At 54.0% G+C, this 23378-nt stretch overlaps 2 protein-coding genes across 16 annotated transcripts in view; one reads left to right on the top strand and one right to left on the bottom strand.

The window, feature by feature from the left end:
• Positions 1-16965, bottom strand: part of LOC128928052 (tumor necrosis factor alpha-induced protein 8-like protein 2) — a 31925-nt gene extending 14960 nt beyond the window's left edge. For both annotated transcript variants that reach the window (XM_078355608.1, XM_078355607.1), the window contains exons 1-3: positions 14160-16965; positions 11382-13989; positions 9939-11190 (exon numbers count right to left, since the gene is read on the bottom strand). The gene's annotated coding sequence lies outside the window, so the exon portion shown is untranslated. The remainder of the gene's footprint in view (positions 1-9938; positions 11191-11381; positions 13990-14159) is intronic.
• Positions 2126-16811, top strand: SEMA6C (semaphorin 6C). Of its 14 annotated transcripts, none has more exons than XM_078355596.1 (21): positions 2126-2321; positions 4302-4351; positions 5165-5253; positions 6077-6248; positions 8924-9038; positions 9333-9396; positions 9554-9610; positions 9960-10061; positions 10431-10521; positions 10735-10854; positions 11041-11129; positions 11448-11665; positions 11951-12082; positions 12365-12517; positions 12757-12930; positions 13212-13358; positions 13639-13716; positions 13839-13894; positions 14067-14111; positions 14458-14547; positions 14943-16811. In XM_078355596.1, exons 4-21 carry the CDS (start codon positions 6131-6133, stop codon positions 15974-15976), a joined length of 2883 nt encoding a protein of 960 aa, XP_078211722.1. In that variant the 5' UTR covers positions 2126-2321; positions 4302-4351; positions 5165-5253; positions 6077-6130; the 3' UTR covers positions 15977-16811. The 14 variants fall into 14 exon arrangements, with proteins under 14 accessions (XP_078211722.1, XP_078211718.1, XP_078211719.1 ...); XM_078355592.1 differs by having other exon boundaries at positions 11951-12154; XM_078355593.1 differs by having other exon boundaries at positions 2126-2325; positions 11951-12154.
• Positions 16966-23378: the final 6413 nt, after the last annotated feature.

The raw sequence follows: 23378 nt of genomic DNA, 5'->3' as shown, positions 1-23378 counted from the left end.
TAATAGTTTAGTACTTATAAATCTTAAATTTTAATTCAAATATATTATCACTTTCTTAAAGACTAGGACCGCAACCCACAGTGGATTGTGTAGTAGAAAGTGTTTAATACTTATTGGATTGAACTGGGATTTGAGCTGGGCCCTAGAACTTTAAATGAATTACACCTTAATCTCCATTCGATAATCTGTTCAGCAAGCATGTATCTGAATACCTAAACCCTGCGCTAGGAATGGGGGAGACTTCTTTTAACCTCTCAGTGCCTCTGTATTTTGAGGTGTCTTTCTCTCAGAATCTCTTGCTGAATTGCCTTGGAACCAAGATCCCTCAGCAGTTCATCCTGTGTAGATAGCCCCTGTTTATTGTCCTTTTTTTTTTTTTTTTTTTTTGAGACGGAGTTTCGCTCTTGTTACCCAGGCTGGAGTGCAATGGAGCGATCTCGGCTCACCACAACCTCCGCCTCCTGGGTTCAGGCAATTCTCCTGCCTCAGCCTCCTGAGTAGCTGGGATTACAGGCACGCGCCACTATGCCCAGCTAATTTTTTGTATTTTTAGTAGAGACGGGGTTTCACCATATTGAGCAGGATGGTCTCGATCTCTTGACCTCGTGATCCACCCGCCTCAGCCTCCCAAAGTGCTGGGATTACAGGCTTGAGCCACCGCTGGGATTACAGGCCATCTTCCTTTTTTTTTTTTTTAAAGATCTGACTTTACCGAGTTACTGTTCATCTTACTAGCTCACCTGGCCTTAAATCTCTGGCGCGCGCTCTCTCTCTCTCTCTCTCTCTCTCTCTCTCTCTCTCTCTCTCTCTCTCTCTCGTGTGTGTGTGTGTGTGTGTGTGTGTGTGTGTTTAAGTCTCCTGAGTATTCACTGTAGGGCTTAGCCTAGTTGTCGATGCTCCCCTCCCCGATCTCAGTCCAGTTAAGGCTGGCCTGAAGTGGCAAATCCCTTCCCCCTCCTTTCCTCTAGTCCAGAGTCCAAGATGTGGGTAGAAGTGTTCGGTCAGATAAAACTATCTGAGAATGCCAGTGTCTCCCAAGCCACCCACTTTCCTGGGGAATTTTGAAAATGTCTTTTGTCCCAGCCCCACATAGAGAGGAATCCTACCAGGCAATACCAAGGTACCAAGCAGTACTGTCTGTAGTAGCCTTATTCTTCCTCCTCACTGACATGCCCAGGGGTTTTATGAAGGGTGGGGAGGGAGAAGGGACAGTGTGGAGGGATGTCAGGGTCCTCTGAGGAAAGACGGGACATGTGTCTGTGGGGCAGGAAGGCTGTGTGGGTCTTTCTCTCAGGTCTTGGCGTTGCTACTCTTTCTGTGTCTTTCTCTGAGTCAGTTTGTCTTGGTTTCCACATGTGTTTTGGCTTCAGCCTCTCTCACCTGCCCTCTTCCGTTACCCGACAGCCTGACTGTTAGCTAGTTTCTGCCAGTGGCCCAAACCCTGACTGCTTTGTAGAGGAGGGAAGGAGGAGATCTTGGAAACAAGGGAAGCCTCCTGCTGACACCTTCCTTTCCTTTCCCAGGCCTCCAGCCCCCACGCGCATGCTAGGCCTCCTTTTTGGGGTCAGGACGAACCAGAGGAGGCCTACGGGGAGAAATAAGGAGACAGAGGGAAAAAGCAAGAGAGGAGCAACGGAGCGATAGGGGCAGAGTCAGGGAGATGAGGGAGGCTCCCTCGGGAGCCGGGTCGGCGGAGCCGAAGAGGAGGGGAAGGGAGGACGGATCGCGCAGGCTCTGACAGCCCAGCCCAGCCCTGCCGAGGCTCCCAGGTTTCCTGTCTCTTTCTCCTCCCGCTCCCTTCCCTCTCTTGTGAAATTTCTCCCCAGGGGCCTCTCCTCTGCCAGCCGGTCCCTGCTTGTGTGTGTATCCCTTCCTCTGCCCGGTGTCGGCAACAGTTCGTGGGTCTCTCCATCTCAGCCTCCCGGCCAGGCCCTCCGGGTGGACGGTGCTCCAGGCGCCCCTCCCCGGGCGGCACTATTGGCGGAGAGGTGACGAGAAGGCGGTGTCTAGCCGCCCTCCGAGGGCGGGATTAGTCGCGGCCACCCAAAGGCGGGCAGGAGGTGGGTCCAGCGGGGAGGCGGGCGGGGCCGCTGGGGCCGAGCCCAGAGCCCCGGGCGGTCGCATTGTTTTCCTCCGCGGCTCCGCGGCTGTACTCGGACCCTGGGCTCTCACGACAGCGCCCCGGACCCCAAATTCGAGCACCATCCAATTCGGACGCTCATCGCAGCTCGCCGGAGTCCAACCACGGATTGCGAACTCAGCGCGGCGCGTGGCCGAGGGCCGTCCGCAGCGATCTCGATCCCGCTGACCCGGATCCCGGAGCAAGTACCCCGGGCAGGGAAGGGGCTGCGGGGAGGCGGGGAGGGCGCGGCCGGCGGGGGGCAAGCTTCTGAAGCGCAAGGGGACCAGGGAGGGTGTCGGCGCCCAGTGTGCCTGGCTGACGGAGAGGGTCAACGAAGTTGGGGTGCAGGGAAGAAGGAGGGACCGTGGCCGAGCCCCGTAACTGTACTGGAGGGAGGAGAGTCTGGGCACCTCATTCAACTGGGCTTTCTTCGAGTCGCATCCTGCAGGATTGGGAAGCGCGAAAAGGATCATTTGAGGCGCGCACCGTAGAGAGGGTGGAAAACCTGGTCCCTTGCTTTCCTGGCAGGGAAACTAAGGCTCCGAGACCCGCGGAAAATTAGACCCTCCTGACGCCCCCGAAGGGATGGGAAGAAGGGCGCACCATTCCGGACTTTGTGTCACGGGTGCACCTCTGTCCTTGTGCAAGCCGGAGAATGAGCACCCTTTGAGGGGCTGGCTGATGCACAGAGACGGCGATGGGGCCCCTGAGCAACCTCGGTCCCAGCGCCCATCTCCGTCCTTCAGCCCGCTCGGCCCGGGGCTTTGTTAGACTGAGGTCTCCCTAAGAGGACATCCGAGCTGGCGACTGCCTCCTGAGCCCACAGACCCCACTCAGCGCCGGCCTCAGGCCCGCCCTCGTCGGTTCTCAGCCTCTGGCCCTGTTTCCCTGGCCTGGGAGACCCGCCTCCGCTCCCCAACCCCCGCTCCCATCCCCTCTCTGTCTGCGCCTGCAGGCCCCTCCAGCCCCTCCTCCCGCTAACGTGGCTCTGGGACCCGGTCCCGGCCCAGACTCTGCTACCGGCCCCTCCTCGGAGCCCCGGATCCAGTAAGGGGGAGACACGTCGAGCCCCTGGCCCTAGGCCCACCTCTTTCCAGGCTCGAGACACCTGGATTGTCCTGGTTGGGGGTTGGGTGGGAAAGAGGGTAGGTGCTGAGCCGGGGCTGAGAGCTAAGGGTAGGGGAACTGCCTTGGAGAGAGGAAGGCTCCAGTTCCACAAGGCCTCTTGGCGCGACCCCGCTCCCTCTGAGGAAGGTGTCCTGGGGTAGGCCACCAGCCCGAAGGCTTCCTGCTATTGTCCCCAGCCCAGTCTCCCCTTCTCCATCCCTTCCCCAGCTCTGCTAGACTCTGGCTATGACCCCAGCCACTCCCCAGAGGTGGCTTCAGGGCCAGGAGAGAGAACTGTTTCCTCTTCCCAGCAAGGGGGAGGATCTGGAAAGGGGAGAAAGAGTCAGCCAGGTCTCTCCCATGCGCTTCAGATGAGGGGTGTGAAGCAGCTAGGATTCTTCCAGGGCAGAGTGATCTTTTCTCCAGGCCAGGAGTTGAGGAGCTGCCCAGATGCTGCTCCCCAAAAACAGCTACAAGAAGCCCTCTTAAAGATGTATAATAGTTGAGTCTAGAGGGCCAATGCAAAGGCCAGTCAAGCGTTTTTAGAGGCTGGACTAATCCACCCTAAAGTGGTGTGTGTGTAGACTGGGTTGGAGGAGGCAGAGTCTGCTCTCTCAGGGAGGAAGGAAGGGCTGAGGGTGCTTGCTATCAGATCAGAGCATTCTGCCTGGAAATGAAGAGCATGTAAATGAGATGCAAATTAGCCTCTATTGTCCCTAGCTAAGGCGCTTTTGCTAAGAAGACTGCTGGATTCTGAGGGCTTTAACTTGGGAGTGGTCGTCATGCCCCACAAACTCTCCCAGAGACCCCCTTTGCCAAGGCTGGCCCTGTAGTTCTAGGAGTTTCTAGCAAGGGGCCATCCTCTTGCCCTGCTCCTACATCTCTGGGCGTGAAGCCACCGGCACCTTTGTAACCAAACTATTAAGTGTCATCAGTCCCCTCCCATTTTCAAGGCTTCTCCCCTACCGAAGCCTCAGCAGACTTTTGTTGAAATTTTTACATTTACTTTTAAGGGATGTGGTAAGGGGAGTGTAACTCAGTCTCTTCCCTCCTTTGTCCTGTCTTCCATCAGGTCAGAGGTTTCCTATCCCCCTCAGGCCCCCACAGGAGTCACCACCCCAGGTAAGGAAAGGGCAGCAGCTCCTGAGAGCAGCGGGTGGAAGCAGGCATGAGCAGGGAGCAGGAAGAGGGGCTGGCTCTTCTCCCCACTTGCCAGAGACCAAAGTTGTTTCCAGGGTGAAGATACTAGTTGCTCAGGGCAACTTGGAGGCAGGGGAGTGGTGGGGAGAGCAGGTTGGGGAGGATAAGAAACAAGCTATGTCCCTTTCTCTTCCTTTCTCTTCCCCTGGGAACAGCATATCCGGAAGCATGTTGGGGGAGGAGGAAGGCTCAGCCTTTCAACACCAGAGGGTCGTTAGCTGGCTGCTACTCTGCCCCTGGGGAAGGGGGCGGTCATCATTAGGTGTTCCTCTTTTCCCTCCTCCAACTCTCTTGGGACCCCACCTGACGTCAGCCTCCCCACCAGTGATGATGGATTGGGGGTGGGGAGGACACTTGGGTCCTGGCTTCAAGAGTAGAATTACTGGGGAGATGGAAGGGAGCTTGGCCTGGAAGCCCAGGGTCTGTTTTAGGGGACACGGTGGGATGGGCAACTAAGGATTGGTGAAGGATAATTACCTGTTCACAAAAGAAAGGATTCTCAACCTTCTTGACCTGATTTTTGGCACTGACTGAGCCCCTCACTTCAATTTTAGGGGAAGGATGGAAGCTGGTATGTACATCTTACTGTGGGCTCCAGCCAGGGTCATCTGGCGGATGGTGGCTGATGGGTAGAAGGAGACCTGTCTCACCATCTCTTCCACCATATCCATCTTTTTCTGAACTTTGGGCTACAACTGCCTGCCTGTCACTGAATTATTTATGTTTCAATTTCAGAGGCACCAGATGAGGGAAGGAAGGGAAAGAGGGGCACGTTTAGCCATTTTGCTTCACCAATCCCTTCTGTCCCTGGCTTCTTATAGTGGGTGGGTCTGCTCTTCCCCCCTCAAGTACATGCACCGGTTCTTAGGAGCCAGGGAGGGAGCAGGGGGCTAGGGAGCCTGGAGGGGGTGGTACAGTGGTCGGGCAGACAGCTGCAGCCAGAGCTAAATTTAGCCTCTGATCTGGCTTTGATGCAGATTCATTTTTAGTGAAGACAGTCCCCCCACCAACTCCCCTACTCAGCTTCTTCCCTAGCAGTGGGAAGGGCCCCTGAAGCATGAGCTTAGACCAGACAGTGACCTCTAGGCTGCCTACCCCAACTCTGCCTTCCTCAACTCTAGAAAGGACAGTGGCAGCCACACAGCTGCCCCGCCTGGGCATAGTGCCTGCATTGCTCCCAGGGTGCTGTGGGGGTCTGGGAGGGAGGGGGAGTCAGACATGGTGCCCTCTTCCTCCTCCCAGTGCCAAGGAGTCACTATTTATAATTTTAAGGCTTCAGTCTCTAATTATAGCTGAGAAGGGGTTAGCAAGAGGGGGGCCAGGAGGTGTCACCTACTGAATGTCCCAGACCCAGTCAGGAGAGAGGAGGAAAAGCCGAGCGAGAAGGCTGACAGCAGGAGCGGGTGTGTCCTGTCCTTACCTGGGGTCATGCTTGCAGGCCTCACACCAGCCAGTGTGGGCCAGTTGGAGAGGGAAAGGCCTTGAGTGACAATGACAGCTGGCTGGACTGGGGCAGTGCCGAGGAGAGGGTTCTTTCCCCTACCCCACAGGGTCTTCTGGGGATAGACCAGGAGAGGAGCCTGCTGGCTTGCATCAGGGAAGAGGGAACTTGGCTCCTCCCCGACTTTTCCCTGTCTCCCCTTTCAGGGCCAGCATATGGGTGAGGGGGCACCCCCTGGGGCCTGAGCTGCCCCGCACAGGATGCCCCGTGCCCCCTACTCCATGCCCTTGCTGCTACTGCTGCTGCTGCTCTCGCTTCCCCATACCCAGGCCGCCTTTCCCCAGGACCCCCTCCCTCTGTTGATCTCTGACCTTCAAGGTGAGTGCCCAGTACCTACCTTGCCCCATATCGTGAGCAATTAGAGACTGAGACCCCCTGTGTGGGAGGCAAGGTGCAGGAAGGTGCCAGCCTCAAGGAAGCAAACAGGCAGAGTGAGCTGACACCTCCCGCTAGCTGTTTCTCATCCCTGGGCTTGGTTTCTTCACTTAGAGGCAGCATCATGCAGAGGTTAAGAACACGGACTCTCAGCTAGACCAAACCTTAGCAGGTCTGAATCCCTGCTTAGCTGCTCACCAGCTGTGTGACCTTGGTTCAGTTACTCAACCTTTCTTTGCTTCAGTCTCCTCAGCTGTAAAATGAATATAATAGGGCCCGGCGCGGTGGCTCACGACTATAATTCCAGCACTTTGGGAGGCCGAGGCGGGTGGATCATGAGGTCAATAGATCGAGACCATCCTGGTCAACATGGTGAAACCCCGTCTCTACTAAAAATACAAAAAAATTAACTGGGCATGTTGGCGCGTGCCTGTAATCCCAGCTACTTGGGAGGTTGAGGCAGGAGAATTGCCTGAACCCAGGAGGCGGAGGTTTTGGTGAGCCGAGATCGCACCATTGCACTCCAGCCTGAGTAACAAGAGCAAGAAACTCCATCTAAAAAAAAAAAAAAAAAAAAATTAGCTGGGCATGGTGTGTGCCTGTAATCCCAGCTACTTGGGAGACTGAGGCAGGAGAATTGCCTGAACCCAGGAGGCGGAGGTTGCGGTGAGCCGAGATCAAGCCATTGCACTCCAGTCTGGGTAACAAGATCGAAACTCCGTCTCAAAAAAAAAAAAAAGAATATAATAGTATTCTGAGTGAGCTGGTGGTGGGTACTCAGGAGGCTGAGGCAGGAAGATCACTTGAGCCCAGGAGTTAAGAGGCTGTAGTGCTCTGTGATGGCGCCTGTGAATAGCCACTGCAGTCCAGTCTGGGCAGCACAGCCAGAGTCCTCCCACCCCCAACCCCTTACCCTATCCCTTAAAAAAAAGGAAGATTAAAAAAAAAAAAAAGAAAGAAAAGGGAGATTAAAAAAAAAAGTCTCCGGTGCAGTAGCTCACGCCTATAATCCCAGCATTTTGGGAGGCTGAGGCAGGTGGATCAACCTGAGGTCGGGAGTTTGAGACCAGCCTGACCAATATGGTGAAACCCCATCTTAAAAAAAGAAGTCTTCTACCTCATGGAGTTATTTAGGAATTAAATGAGGTTTTACATGTAAAGTGCTGAGGACACTGTATGGCACACTTTATATGTGTTTGCTGTTATTCTTAGCTACAAAGAGAAGACCTAGGGCCGGGCGCTGTGGCTCACGCCTGTAATCCCAGCACTTTGGGAGGCCGAGGCAGGTGGATCACGAGGTCAAGAGATCAAGACCATCCTGGTCAAATGGTGAAACCCTGTCTCTACTAAAAATACAAAAAATTAGCTGGGCATGGTGGCGCGTGCCTGTAATCCCAGCTACTCAGGAGGCTGAGGCGGGAGAATTGCTTGAACCCAGGAGGCGGAGGTTGCGGTGAGCCGAGATCGCGCCATTGCACTCCAGCCTGGGTAACAAGAGCGAAACTCCGTCTCAAAAAGAAAAAAGAAGACCTAATACTAGTTCAGTGGTTCCCAACACCTCTTACCTCCCTCTCCACCACTGGTACCAGCAATAAGTCCACCATGATAGAAAGCATAAACCCACTTTTCCTGAGAAGAACTTTTATCTATTTGCAGTCTGGAGTGCAGTGGCATGATCTCAGCTCACTGTAACCTCTGCTTTCTGGGTTCAAGTGATTCTCCCGCCTCAGCCTCCTGAGTAGCTGGGATAACAGGCACTCGCCACCAAGCCTGGGTAATTTTTGTAGTTTTAGTAGAGATAGGGTTTCACTGTGTTGGCTAGGCTGGGCTTGAACTCCTGACCTCATGATCTGCCTCCCGAAGTGCTAGGGTTACAGGCATGAGCCACCACTCCCGGCCTAGATTTAGAGGAATTTTAAGGATGGAGGAACTGCAGTTTGGTTACTGGGAGTAATTGTTGAGGGATAGATAAGAATAGCACACACTCCTATGTGCTAGAAGCAGTTCCAAGCACATTCGCAATGTTAAATCATTTATCCCTGAACTCTGGGTATCCTTTGACCACTGATGACTGTGGTTTCCACCATGAGCCAGTCAGGTGGATGCTGGAGGTGAGGTGGTCAGAGGAGACAGAAACCTTGGAGGGCTGAGGTGGCCTGTGAAGAGCCTTGAGGGGAGGGCGCAGAGGGCTGGGAGAAATGGAGTGAATAAATGCTCTGGTGGGACAGCCCGCCAGGTGGGAGTGAAAGGAAATTGCCAGCCCCAAGGCAGTTCTGAGAAGGGACTAGGCTCAGCTCTGGAGGCAGGCAGACCTGGATCTGAACTAAATGAGCAGATTCCTAAATGGCTTCTAGCCCCAGGCTCCTCATCTGGAAAATGGGGCTGAAGCTACCTCATAGGACTATGCATTAAATGAGACAGTGGGTGCAAAGTGCCACACTGTTTGGCAGAGGTTAAGCACTCAGTGTTGGTATTATTGTTAGGAATAGCTTTTGGGCACTCTAACCTCACATGGTATCCAGTGTGCCACTGCTGGGTTTCATCGGGTTGGAGAGAGTGTTGGGAAGCATGTGGCATCCTGGCTGGCCCTCAGCGCCCCACCTCTCTGTGTCCTCTAGGTACTTCCCCATTATCCTGGTTTCGGGGCCTGGAGGACGATTCTGTGGCTGCAGAACTTGGGCTGGACTTTCAGAGATTCCTGACCTTGAACCGGACCTTGCTAGTGGCTGCCCGGTAAACTGGCCGTGGCACAGTTGTGGGGCAGACATGCATGCTCCTGGGCAGACATGGGACCTGCATGGCCACTGCAGCATCTTGCAGGGGACACATGCAGGTGCACAAGCCGTGGGGTGTGGACATGCTTGGACCCAGAGCACAAATGCCAAGGCATGGAGTTAAGGGGTAGGCAGGGGGCAGAAGGTCCACACTGTTTGTCCCTGAACAGCTGACAGTGGGTAAGGTGGGGGCTAAGGAGCTCAGCTGGGGTGCCTTGACCAGGCTCTGATCCCTCCTTCTCCAACCCTTCAGGGATCACGTTTTCTCCTTTGATCTTCAAGCCCAAGAAGAAGGGGAGGGGCTGGTGCCCAACAAGGTGAGGGGCTGTGTGGGAAGAGGTCCAGACATGGAGATGAGGCTGGGAGAGGTCTAATGGGGGTCAGGTGGGTGGGAAGAAGAATCCAAAAGAAGTCATAATGTGGGGAGGGAACCCAGTTGCTCCATGATTTTCCCTCCTCAACTTCTCCCTTCAGTATCTAACATGGAGGAGCCAAGATGTGGAGAACTGTGCTGTGCGGGGAAAGCTGACGGTAAGGAGATGAGAACGTAGAGGGAAGGAGAGGATTACTCTGCCTCCAGTCTCTGTCCAGCTGGTCTCTACCATGCCCAATCTCCTTCACACTTTTTCCATCGCAGCCACAGGGGAAAACGGGGAGGAAAGAGAATTCCTGATTTTTAGTTTCTCTTACATACCTCACAGAAAAGTGAGGCTCAGAGAGGCCAAAGGATTTACTTAAGGCCAGAGGGCCAGCAAACAGCTTAGTTGAAACTTTATCCCACATTGCTTTGATGGATTCAAAAGGAGTAGCCCACCTATCTATTGCCCCCTTGTCTCAGACCCAGAACCCCATCACTGACCTAGAATTTTGGGTTCTCTAGGACGAGTGCTACAACTATATTCGTGTTCTTCTTCCCTGGGACTCCCAGACGCTCCTTGCCTGTGGAACGAACTCATTCAGCCCTGTGTGCCGCAGCTATGGGGTACAAAAGAGAGGGTGGGAGTCAGGATAGGAGTTGGGGGACCCCAAGATGGGCAATCAGTTTGATGGGAAAGGACCAGGAAGTGGGGTTGGGGAATGGGAGTGCCCAGAATGCAAGGGGTCAGAGGGAGTGGGGAGGAGGCAATGGGGCAGGAGGGGCAGAGGGAGTGGGGAGGAGGCAATGGGGCAGGAGGGGCAGAGGGAGTGGGGAGGAGGCAATGGGGCAGGAGGGGCAGAGGGAGTGGGGAGGAGGCAATGGGGCAGGAGGGGCAGAGGGAGTGGGGAGGAGGCAATGGGACAGGAGGGGATAGTCAGTGGAGCCATACTCCAAGACCCTAAAGGTTCTAGGATCTGCTCCCTCTGCTCCCAGATAACTTCGCTGCAGCAGGAGGGTGAGGAGCTGAGTGGGCAGGCTCGATGCCCCTTTGACGCCACCCAGTCCAACGTGGCCGTCTTTGCAGGTGTGCAACTGGGCATGTGAGAAGCAAGCATGTGGCTGGAGGGAGCTCCCACCTCAGCTCCTCTCCCAATGGTCTTCCCCGCCCCCCTTCCCCTGAGTGGAGGGTTGAGGTAGGGGCCAGGGCCAGGCCTAGGCAGGGGTGCGGGAGGCCCAAGAAGAGGCAGGACGCAGATCCCTGAGCCCTCCCCTGGCCCCACTTCACCCATCCCTCCAGAGGGCAGCCTGTACTCAGCCACAGCTGCGGATTTCCAGGCCAGTGATGCTGTAGTTTACAGAAGCCTCGGGCCTCAGCCCCCACTCCGCTCCGCCAAGTACGACTCCAAGTGGCTCCGAGGTCAGGGCGGGCCTGGGGAAAGGAGACTGTTCTCGGGGAGGAGATGCAGAGGGAGGACTGTGGCAGGGAGCAGGCAGAGGGTGTGGTAGTGGGTATGTACACAATGGGGAGAGGGGTGTGGGACCAGGAGCTTTTGAGCAGATACAGATACTCTTCTATACCCTTCCCTGTCACTCCCCACCTTAGAGCCACACTTTGTCCATGCCCTGGAGCATGGAGACCATGTCTACTTCTTCTTCCGCGAGGTCTCTGTGGAGGATGCCCGACTGGGGAGGGTAAGGAGGTGGGCATCAGGGTGGGTAGCTGGAGGGTTCTGCTGGATCCTGAGGAGCCAGTCTGTAGTGGGAGGAGAGCTCTTGACAGTGATCTCCACAAAGCAATCCCCTGGTCTCTCAGCCCCCAGCTTGGAATAGCCCCGAGGCCTCTGCCCCATTTTGCTTGTCCCTCACCCTTGACCCACACTGACCCACCACCATACACCCTTCATTCACTATGCTTCACACGTTGCTCCCTTGGTGCTAACTCACCACGCTCATGCACACAGCTGGCCCTGTGGCTCCTTCACTGCTGTCTGCTCCACTCTCTTCCCCCAGGTGCAGTTCTCCCGAGTAGCCCGAGTGTGTAAACGTGACATGGGCGGCTCGCCTCGGGCCTTGGACCGCCACTGGACATCCTTCCTGAAGCTGCGGCTCAACTGCTCTGTCCCTGGGGACTCTACTTTCTATTTTGACGTCTTACAGGCCCTGACTGGGCCTGTGAACCTGCATGGCCGCTCTGCTCTCTTTGGGGTCTTCACTACCCAGACCAATAGGTTGGTACTAGTCTAACTAGTGTGACCTGATCTGTCCCCTGCCTCACCAGCCTCCAAACTCCCCTTTCACAGCCTGCTGATGGGGGGCCGTCAAGGAAACCTCTAAGCAAAGCCAGTTTGCTGTCTTGCCTACCATGTTTTCTCCTAGTGTGGCACCCAGTGGCTGCCCCACCTCCTCAGTCTCTACCTCCTAACGTGGTGCGTGAAGGGGGCCACCACTTCTTCCTGGGGAAAGTTGTGCAGTTCCTTTCAACACCTATCCTGCATCTTTTCTGGCTCCTCCAGCATCCCTGGCTCTGCTGTCTGCGCCTTCTACCTGGATGAGATTGAGCGTGGGTTTGAGGGCAAGTTCAAGGAGCAGAGGAGTCTGGATGGGGCCTGGACTCCTGTGTCTGAGGACAGGGTCCCCTCACCCAGGTACCCAAGACGGAGTTGCTTTTGTGGGGGCAGATGCTGTTTGCTTCTGCAAGACGGGATTATGAGGAGGGGGTAAGATATCCAAGGCCTCAGGGTGGGGAGCTGTAGTGGGGTAGCAGTGGGACCAAAGAGCTATGGCAGGGAAGGGGAGCAGTGGTATGAGTGTCTGTGTGGAGGGGGAGAAAGGCTTTCTAGTCATGTTTGGGAGCAATGGGGGGCACAGAGCTTAACGTAAGCTCTAGCTCCCAGTCCCAAGGCAGCCCCTTCCTATGCACCCCCCAGGCCAGGATCCTGTGCAGGAATAGGGGGAGCTGCCTTGTTCTCCTCTTCTCGAGACCTCCCTGATGACGTCCTGACCTTCATCAAGGCTCACCCGCTGCTGGACCCCGCTGTGCCACCTGCCACCCATCAGCCTCTACTCACTCTCACTAGCAGGTATGGGGCTGAAAAACACCACTTCCCCCATCCTCAGCCACCCTCCTTTTTCTTTGACCCCACAAGGTAAACCACATTGGTAGGAGGAAGAACTTGTAAAAGCAGAATGGAGAGAGCTAAGAAGAGAACCCTGGGGCCTGAGGGGAGGGCACAGCCACAGCTACCAGGACAGCCGGGCTCTCCCTGAAATGCTCAGGCTTCCCTAGACAGGTTCCCTGACCTCAGGCCCTTTCCTCCAGGGCCCTACTGACCCAGGTAGCTGTGGATGGCATGGCTGGTCCCCACAGTAACATCACAGTCATGTTCCTTGGCTCCAATGACGGGACAGTGCTGAAGGTGCTGCCCCCAGGTGGGCGATCTGGGGGACCTGAGCCGATCCTCCTGGAAGAGATTGATGCCTACAGCCCTGCCAGGTGAGACCTTTGGAGAGCAGGTCCCCTGCAGAGCAAGGATGGAATGGGAGGTAGCAGCTGTGGATGTGGGAATGGCTTGGAAACATCAACATTGGCTTTTGCAGGGTGGGAACTCTGGGCTAGAGAGGCTTGGCAAGAAGACTGGACAGTGTGGTCGGGCAGGGCAGCTCCATGGGTTGTGCTCAGTTTCTTGTGCACCTCCCCGCTTTCTGTTTTTCTACTCACTCAGGGTAAAGGTAGCTTCACCTGTCCATCTCTGGTTCCTTCTGGCCTCATCCTAGGTGCAGTGGGAAGCGGGCAGCCCTAACAGCACGACGGATCATAGGGCTGGAGCTGGACACTGAGGGTCACAGGCTCTTTGTGGCTTTTTCTGGCTGTATTGTCTACCTCCCTCTCAGCCGGTGTGCCCGGCATGGGGCCTGTCAGAGGTGAGAGGGGCCTGAGGCCCTGTGTGGGCAAGCTCCCCAGGCCAGCAAGAGCACAGAAACAGGTCTTGGGGTTGGCAGGGAAACATAGGGGATGACTGGGATGTGTGTGGGTACCTCAAGCATTCTGAAGGTGGGCAGCAACCAGGGTGTGGAGAGACTGGGGTGGGCAGGAGAGAATGAGGCTGGGAGTCTCCTCTAAGCAAGGGCAGGAAGAGGCAGCAGAATGTTAAGTGACTAGAACGGAAAAGGTTCCAGCTTCACATGCCTCTGCTTTCCCTAGGAGCTGTCTAGCTTCTCAGGACCCATACTGTGGATGGCACAGCTCCAGAGGCTGTGTGGATATCAGGGGACCTGGTGGGTGAGTGATGGGTCCTTGGATTTCCTGAGCATAAAATTCCCCACCACTAAAAGAGCAAGAGGGCCAGAGTGGGAGACAGGGACAAGGTACAGAATTTTAGAGCCACCTCATTTTCCTCCTAGGACTGATGTGGATCAGGCTGGGAACCAGGAATCCATGGAGCATGGTGACTGCCAAGGTAAACAGAAGAGGTGGCTGCGGTTGAAGTCACAGCTGCACATGGCTATGATGGCCACAGACACCATCCCAGGCTTGGGCTCTTGTCCTTCTCTCCTGTGGCACAGTCACCCCATCAGTTCTTCATGAAGCTTCTCCCTCCCCGCAACCTTCACCCTCTTGCTTCTTCACAGACGGAGCTACTGGGAGTCAGTCTGGCCCTGGGGATTCTGCTTATGGTGAGTCCTCTTGTACCAACTCCACCTTCCCTTGCTCAGTCCACATACCTGAGTGTGTGTCCTGTGGCAGCAGCAGACCAGCATCCTGAATACCCTGGGAGTCTCAGAAAAGGGTCAGCATCCTCCAGATACCCAGCATGTAACTCAGTACTTGGCACACAGTAGGGCACTTTTTGAATAAATAAATCAATGTCCTGCATGATGAGCCCTGCCCCATGCCCAGAGGAAAGTTAGAGGCTGGTATTCTGGACTCCTAGGTTCCACAGGAGGGAGGAAGGACCCCTGGAAGGGTGTCAAAGGGAAAGATCAGGAGCCTCACTGGCTCTGACCTGGTCTCTGTCACCAGTGCTTCCTGGTCCTGACCTTGGGACCCTCAGTCCCCCCAGTGATGCCCACCCCCGGCCCCAGTCTTCCACTCTTGGAGCTTACACTCGGGGTAAGGGGGCTACCTGGGAGGGACAGGAGTGAAGTGTGGGGCTGCTGATTCTCGGAGTGTTCTAAGCCCCTCACTGACCGGTGTTTGGTGCTCACTAACGCCTGTTTGGAGCCTCCTCTCCCTAGAGCTGGGCATCTCAGCCCCACCTCCGTCTGCACGAGCAGTTTGGCAGTTGCTCTTGGCATGGCTACAGGGGCCAGAACTGGGATGGGGACTCCCCAGGCCCAAGCTCTGGCCTGAGTGTGAGGGGTAGTACATGGGCTGTTGCTGAGGGGTCAGGGGAGGTGAATCCTAAGGATGGTATCAGGCCTGGGAACTGCCGGCGCCTCTGAGCCTAGGTCCCCCTCGCACCGCCTCCCCTTGGCTGAGCCTCCCTCCTCCCTCTCGGTCGGCAGGCGTGCGCCGGGACCTGCCCCCAGCCTCAGCCTCCCGCTCCGTCCCCATCCCACTCCTCCTGGCCAGTGTGGCCGCAGCTTTCGCCCTGGGCGCCTCAGTTTCTGGCCTTCTGGTCTCCTGTGCTTGTCGCCGCGCCCACCGACGTCGAGGCAAGGACATCGAGACTCCGGGGCTCCCGCGCCCTCTTTCCCTCCGCAGTTTGGCCCGGCTCCACGGTGGGGGCCCAGAGCCCCCGCCGCCCTCCAAGGACGGCGACGCGGTGCAGACGCCGCAGCTGTACACCACCTTCCTGCCGCCTCCCGAGGGCGTGCCCCCGCCGGAGCTGGCCTGCCTGCCCACCCCCGAGTCCACGCCGGAGCTGCCGGTCAAGCACCTCCGCGCCGCCGGGGACCCCTGGGAGTGGAACCAGAACAGAAACAACGCCAAGGAGGGCCCGGGCCGCTCTCGGGGCGGGAACGCGGGGGGCGGGTTCGCTCCCCGCGTGCTGGTGAGGCCGCCACCTCCCGGCTGTCCCGGGCAGGCGGTGGAAGTCACCACCCTGGAGGAATTGCTGCGCTACCTGCACGGTCCGCAACCGCCCAGGAAGGGGGCCGAGCCCCCACTTCCTTTAACCTCGCGGGCGCTCCCGCCGGAGCCCGCCCCCGCCCTCTTGGGTGGCTCCGGACCCCGGTCCCCGGAGTGCGCCCAGCCGCTGAGGCTGGACGTGCCCCCCGAGGTCAGGTGCGCCGCTGCCCCCGCCCGACCCGCGCTCTCCGCCCCCGCTCCCCGGCTGGGCGTCGGCGGGGGCCGGAGGTTGTCTTTCTCCAGCCACCGGGCCCCCCCTGCCCTGCTCACTCGAGTCCCCTCGGGGGGTACCTCCAGGTACTCCGGGGGGCCCGGGAGGCACCTCCTGTACCTAGGCCGGCCCGAGGGCTACCGGGGCCGCGCCCTGAAGAGGGTGGACATGGAGAAGCCCCAGCTGTCCCCGAAGCCTCCCCTCGTCGGGCCCTCCTCCCGCCAGGCCGTCCCGAATGGCGGCCATTTCAACTTTTAAAGGGAGCGGCCCGCGGCCTCCAGCGGAGGGAGGGAGGGCGGGCGGGCGGGGTGGGGGGTCCTCTCGGCCGCGAGCGGGACGCTCTTCGGGACGCTCCTCAGGACGCCTCACCGCCCCCTCGCCCCGCACCTCCAGCCTTCCGGACCCGCAGAGTCACCCGAGGCCCCTTTCCGCCTCGGGTCTATTTATTGACTGTCGACTGTCTTTCCCCCTGCCCTCGAGAGAGGAGTGGGAGGTGAGAAGCCCGTCCCCTCAGTGAGCCAGCACCTCGGGGGGAGCTGGCGGACTCCCACTCCCCGCTCCCTTCCAGCCAAGCTGCCTTAACTCGCCCCTCGGGGCGTCCCCAGACACTGGGCCCCAGGCGGGCCGCGCGGCGGACGGGCTGGGCCGGGGCCGCGCGCTGTGTCCCGAGTCCTCGGGCCTCCGGGGCTGGGACGTGCCTCTCCTACTGTGTAGGAGCCTCCGCTTCCCAATACAGCAGTGTCCGCAGCCGCTGCCTGACTTTACTCGGCCGGGGAGGGCGGCAGTCGGTCGGCTCGCTCGGGGCGCCCTCGCCCTCCGCCTCCGTCGGGGCCCTGGGCTCTCCCGGGTAATGGGGTGGCTGCGGTCCCGCCGGGGTGAGTCAGGAAAGGTTTCCCGAAGGAAGCGAGCGAACTATTGGTGTCGAGGTGAGCCTGGGCCCGGGGGCCCCGGGAGAGGTGGGGTGGGCCTGGGAGGGCCCTCGGAGCTCGTTCCCGGATCGAGGTAAGAGGGACCTGCTTACAGGCCTAGTCTATCGGATGGGGCGGGGGAGGGAACTTTTTGAGAAATAAAATGAAGCTGCAGCGTACGTTAACTGAAGTTCCACATCAGAAAATCTTGTCCTGAGAATCTGGCTAGAAGAGTTTGGGTCGCAGGAGGGGTAGGCTGCAAAAAACGCAAAAGATTCGGCCCTGTTGGAGGCAAGACTGCCCCCAGCTCTTCCCTGAGGAGTGGCCCCCGCGGAGAGCGGGAGGGGGCGAGCGCGCGCGCGGCGTCACACGCATGCGCAGCCCCACCCCGCGAGGCACCTCCGTGCGCTCGGGAGAAACCAGCGTGTGGAGGTCCTGATGCTCGCTTTGCTCCGGTTGGAACTGGCTGCCCGGGCTGGGACTGGCTGCGTTATCCCCGGCACCACTGGGAGGGACGAACAGGACCACCTGCACCGCCCACCACCCTCGCGCTAACGACGCTTAAGGCCTAACGGCGGCGGCTGCAGTTGGTGTAAATTTACAAATCGGGTTTTTCACCCGTTCGTGGCTTCAGTGTCCGCCCAGTTCAAGCGTCACATTCTCCCGCTGGCGCCGCCTGGGGGCCGGGGCAACCCACTGCTGCTAAGGAAGCGTCAGGAGTCCCCTTCCGGTTTGCTGCCTAAAAGTCCTCGGCGAGAAACTGCTAAGGACAATTAAGTGAAGAACCCTGAGGTTGTTCCTAGTTCCTCCCTTTACTACCTGAGATTATGACGGGTCAAAACTCCCAGAGCCTCCATTTGCTCATCTGAAAAATGGGGTTGAGAGGCTCAAGTACTAGAATGTGAAAAAGCTTTCTAAAGGCATGGCATCTTGTGAGATATATTTCCTCCAAACTCACTCATAGGCTATTCCTATTCCTAACGTTGCGACCTGCCTTTACTAGGCGATCCTTTTCCCTTTGTATCCTTAGAATTTTCATCTATAGATTTTACCCTCGGTTTTTTAATGCCCTCTGAACATTACTCCTACTTCAATTAAGTTTGGCTAGATTTGGTTGTCCTCCAGAGTCTGACGTCTTTTTGCTTGGCTTTTGTTTCACCAGGTTGGAGTGGTCCTTTAGGTCTCAGTTTTTCCCGTATTGGGTGCCTTATCTAAAGCAAGGTGCTTCGGGGCCAGTGTTAGTTTTGTAGATACTGGAGGAAAGCAAGCAAGCAAAGAAGGAAGGAGTAGAGAATCCAGTCACTTGACTTCATTATCCTCTTCAAACCGAGACTTTAAAGCAAGGACAAGGCAAAAATTTCAAGGCTGTAGCCTTTCACAGTCCTCTGAGGGACAAAACTCAAATACCGTTCTTGCCCCGAAGGTGGTCACAAACAAAAGGGGTAAATAAATGATCCAAATCTAGATCTAAAAGAGAGATACATAACAATGGAAATTGAATCTTTTAATTCTTAGCAGGCAGTAGTAATTTAAAGGGTAAAGTCCTGGTTGTTTAATTGTAAAATATGTTCATTTATTACTATTTATAAGTATGGTGACTTCTTTAGCCAAAGAGTATCTAAACCGGACTCTCAGAGCTAACAGAAGTAACTATGTCGCAGGGACAGCGACAGTCCTTGGTCTCTACCACTTTTCTATGTGACCTTGGCAATTCAACTAACCTCTTTGAGGCTTTTTGGTAAGAAATGGAAAGAACATATGCCAACAGGGATTTGTAAAGCACCATATAAATATATATATTTAAATTAAGTGCTTTGTGGGAAAGTTATTTGCCCAAAATAGAGATTTCTACCAATTATGCAATTCATTAATACAGCAGATACCGCTCCCTGATAGAGAGTAGTAAATAATAAATTAAGAGGATGAATTCAAAGAAATTATTCCTGACGACAGGATAAATATGACTTCAAGGAATCTGCTAATATTCTTTTTTAAAAATCATACTATTAGCTCAGTTTTTGTCTTTAGGAAAACCAGAATGTGCCAACAGGAGCACAGCATCATCCTCAGGGATTTCTAGGCTGATTTCTCAGAGGCGTCCTGGGAGATTATGGAGAAACCATGGCCCCAGCAGGCAGAGTCCATCAGTTTATGTGAGGCTTTGGGGACTTGAAACAGAAGGTTCCACACACATAGAGCTTGAAAAGCTGTTCAGCATCTTGGGTTCTTTGGAGGCAAAGTCACAGGGGCCTGAGCTATTATTGTCTCTCAGATTTTTAACTCCTTAATGTCGTCATCCCATGCATGAGAACCACACAGGTCTGAGTCATTCTCTGCTACTTAATCCAGCAGCTGACCCTTCAGAACTGTTAGCTCATAAGAACGTAAGGTTATATGTGTGAAAGTAAGCCTCAAGTACGTGGATAAAATATGAAGCCTATAAATCTAAAAGATCACCTATCTTTACCAGGTGTACTGGACGGGGTCCCAACAGGAAATAACATTCTCAAAATAATGAAGGGTTATTTTTAAAGGTATGGGCAAATGATAGGTTAGTAGCTGGAAGCTAATAATTGCCCTAGGCCTAAAAGGATAAAGGAGATACTGGTTTCTAGGTCCTGGAGGGGGAGAGTGCCTTGAGAGAAGCAGTGACTTTTTTTTTTTCTTTTTTTTTTTTTAAGATAGAATTGCAGGCTCTAGTGGAGTGATGTGATCTCAGCTCACTGAAATCTCCGCCTCCCAGGTTCAAGTGATTTTCGTGCTTCAGCTTCCCCAGTAGCTGAGACTACAGGAGTTAGCCATCGTGCCGGGCAGATGTCAATACATTGACTTCAGTTTTTTCTCTCCTCTGAGTCTCCTGCCAGGGCTCCCTATTGGCTGAATCCAACTGGAAGCCAAAACACAGGAAGCCCATTGATGTTCGTATATGTCACTCTCCCAGGACAGAGAACAGGAGACAATGGAGGAGCATAATCTGGAAGGAAAGAAAGAAAACATCCAGCATACCTAGAGATGAGGACCCTATTCATTCCCCACAGGAGAGATTATTTTTTACTCTTCTTGCTTAAGTGTTGCTGGCCAGAAACTATGCAGATAACCCCAAATTAGTTTTTTTTTTTTTTTTAATAAGACGGGGTTTCACCATGTTGGTCGGGCTGGTCTCGAAGTCCTGACCTCAGGTGATCCGCCCACCTTGGCCTCCAAAGTGCTTCGATTACAGGCGTGAGCCACCCTGCCTGGCCCCCAAATTAGTTTTGGAGTAAAATTTACTTTGGGAAGTTTATAGGAAATGCTACCCCCCGCCCTTTTTTTTGGAGACAGTCTCACTCTGTCGCCCAGGTTGGAGTGCAATGGTACAATCTTGGCTCACTGCGATCTCAGCCCCTAGGTTCAAGCAATTCTCCTGCCTCAGCCTCCATGCCACCACACCCAGCTGATATTTGTATATTTAGTAGAGATGGGGTTTCACCATGTTGACCAAGCTGGTCTTGAACTCCTGCCCTCAGGTGATTTACCTGCCTCAGCCTCCCAAAGTGCTGGGATTACAGGTGTGAGCCACTGAGCCCGGCCCTGCTCCTCCTATTTTTCTAAATAAATGTGTGCTGATTTTGGACTAAGATAGCAGCAAGCACCCTATTAACCAAGAATAGCTGAGAAGCTGGCAAAGTAAATCTGCTCTTTCTAAGCATTCCTGAGTCTAATGTTTTTCCTCGTACATCTCAGCATTGACTTTACTCCCACACAAGGCACATAATCATTTTCTTCAGCTCCTGTCCTCCCGTGGTTGTTTGCTTTTAGGGAAGGGAGTGGGGGGAGAGAGAGAAGGAAAATGTACATTTAATAAGCTAGTCAAAAGCCCTCCTCATTCTCATTTCACTTCTTACCTCAACCTGCTCTGCCTGTCAAGAATACCAGGCTGAGAGAAGTGGATAAGGAAAAGGCAGTGGGTGTGCATGGGTTAGATCTATGCCCCTCCCCCTGCAATTGGCTCAGCTGGACAGGGAAAATGAGCTCTTGTTCACCTGTGATCAGAGAATAGATACAAATTGTGCCCAGATGAAAACAAATTCAATGACACCCTAAAATGGTCGGCTTTGACATTTTATTGAGAAACATTTTTATTTTAAATGACAGTACAAAAACTGTATATATAATGTAGATCTGTATAAGTATATATACATACAAATGCTTATACACATATACACACAAACTTGTTCATCAGAATCAAATCCTATTTTATTCTAAATAAAAAAGTATATTTAAGTTTTTCTAAAAATATGCTGTACATAAAGCTGTCAAACAACCTGAAAAACTGAGGACATTGTTAGAATAGTCTGCGTGCACCGCGCCCCCCCCCCCACCTGCCCCAATACACACACAAATAGCCTTGACAGAAGGAGAGCACATGGGGCAAAGCCAGGGAGAGAGCTGCTACCATCACTGTTGCTAGAACAAGATGCTTAAAGCCAGCGAGGAAGCTCATGATACAGAAGGTGACCTAGATTAACTTTTAGAAACAAACCACCTCAGAATAAACAAAAAATATGTTATAGGGAAGGAGGGGAATGGAGAGAGAAAAGACAAGGCCCAGAGAGTAGGAATGACCTACTAATTAAATTCAAGTGCCTGAGAAAGGCTCAATGAGATAGGAACAATGGAATCACAAAAGCAGAAAAGGAGGGGTAGGGGGAGATAGGGAATCACAGTCTCCTGCTACTACCATGCCAAACTGCTACTGTAGAGTCTGGGAATGTCACCTCATCCCCTAATACTAGATGGGCTAAAAAATAAAAATTTTAAAAGGGCAGCATCAGAGACTCAAAAAATAATTGGCATAGGAAATAGAGTATGACTCAGAAGGGGGAAATAGTCACCACATAAAATGGAGAGAGAACCTAGAGTGCACACAGGTGGTCATGACATATAGTCCATCCTGAAGCTCCTTTTCTAGCCATCCAGAGATGGGCCTGCACAAGGAGTAGAGAAGAGGAAGCCTTCTCTAATAAACTGGTACAAAAACTGACTCCCATTCAATGTTAAACTTTTTTTTATTTTTTTGAGACAGAGTCTCCCTCTGTTGCCCAGGCTGGAATGCAGTGGCGTGATCTTGGCTTACCACAACCTCCACCTCCCAGGTTCAAAGGATTCTCCTGCCTCAGCCTCCCGAGTAGCTGGGAGTACAGGCACATGATACCACACCGGCTAATTTTTGTATTTTTAGTATTTTAGAGACTGGGTTTTGACATGTTGGCCAGGCTGGTCTCAAACTCCTGACCCCGTGATCCGCCCACCTCAGCCTCCCAAAGTGCTGGGATTACAGGTGTGAGCCACTGTGCCAGGCTCAATATTAAACTTTTAGGAAGACTTCAGTAAATGCCTCAAATTTTCTAGCACTCGAGGTCTATAATGATAGGAGAGAGACACACAAGCTTTCTTAAAATGGTTATCATACTGGTGAGAGAAAAAAAAGAAAAAAAATCATTTCTTAAACTGATTATATATATATATATATATTTTTTTTTTTTTGAGATGGAGTCTTGCTCTGTTGCCCAGGCTGTAGTGCAGTGGTTCGATCTCATCTCGTTTAACTGCAACCTCCGTCTCCCAGGTTCAAGTGATTCTCCTGCCTCAGCTTCCTGAGTAGCTGGGATTACAGGTGCATGCTACCACACCCAGCTTAATTTTTGTATTTTTTAGTAGAGAGACAGGGTTTCACTATGTTGACCAGGCTGGTCTCGAACTCCTTGTGATCTGCCCGCCTCAGCCTCCCAAAGTGCTGGGATTACAGACGAGAGCCACTGCACCTGGTCCAAACTAATATTTCTAATTCCTAAACCAGGAAAGTAGATATATAAAGTGTCTGTTCCTTCTGCCATAGCCTTTATCTGGGGTTTCCTTCCTGTTCATTCAGAGGTGTAAGATATTTTGCAAGTACCAGTCAAAATAGCTTCGATAGGAGTGGAAAGAAGTCCTACCCTGTGGAGAGGCAGGTCCATCTCTATCTCTGTCGCCCAGGCTGGAGTGCAGTGGCATGAAAACAGCTCACTGCAGCCTCAATCTCCTAGGTTCAAGTAATCCTCCCACCTCAGCCTCTGGAGTAGCTGGGACCACAGGCATGCACCACCATACCCAGCTAATTTTTTTTATTTTCTGTAGAAATGAGGTCTCACTATATTGCCCAGGCTGGTCTCCAACTCTCCTGGGCTTAAGTGATCCTCCCACCTTTGTCTCCCCAGTGCTAGGATTACAGATGTGAGCCATCATGTCCTGCCTTGAATCTTTCAGCATGCATGGCATTATCACCTATACTATGCAAATTCCCTGGTCAATTCATTTATTTTATTTACTTATTTTTGAGACAGAGTCTTGTGCTATTGCCCAGGATGAAGTACAGTGGTGCAATCTCGGCTCACTGTAACCTCCACCTCCTGGGTTCAAGTGATTCTCCTGCCTCAGCCTCCTGAGTAGCTGGGACTACAGGCATGTGCCACCACCCCTGGCTAATTTTTTTTATTTTTAGTAGAGACTGGGTTTCACCATGTTGGTGAGGCTGGTCTCAAACTCCTGGCCTCAAGTGATCCTCCTGCCTCAGCCTCCCAAAGTGCTGGGATTACAGGTGTGAGCCACTGTGCCCAGCTAAGGTGGGCAGCTCACAAGGTCAGGAGTTTGAGACCAGCCTGGCCAATATGGTCAAACGCTGTCTCTACTAAAAATACAAAAATTAGCCGGGCGTGGTGGCCGGTTTCTGTAGT

This window comes from Callithrix jacchus, chromosome 18 (assembly GCF_049354715.1).
Source record: "Callithrix jacchus isolate 240 chromosome 18, calJac240_pri, whole genome shotgun sequence".
Taxonomy (NCBI): Eukaryota; Metazoa; Chordata; class Mammalia; order Primates; family Cebidae; genus Callithrix; species Callithrix jacchus.
The sequence above is the reverse complement of the archived record's forward strand: the minus strand, read 5'-3'. Positions and strand labels throughout refer to the sequence as shown.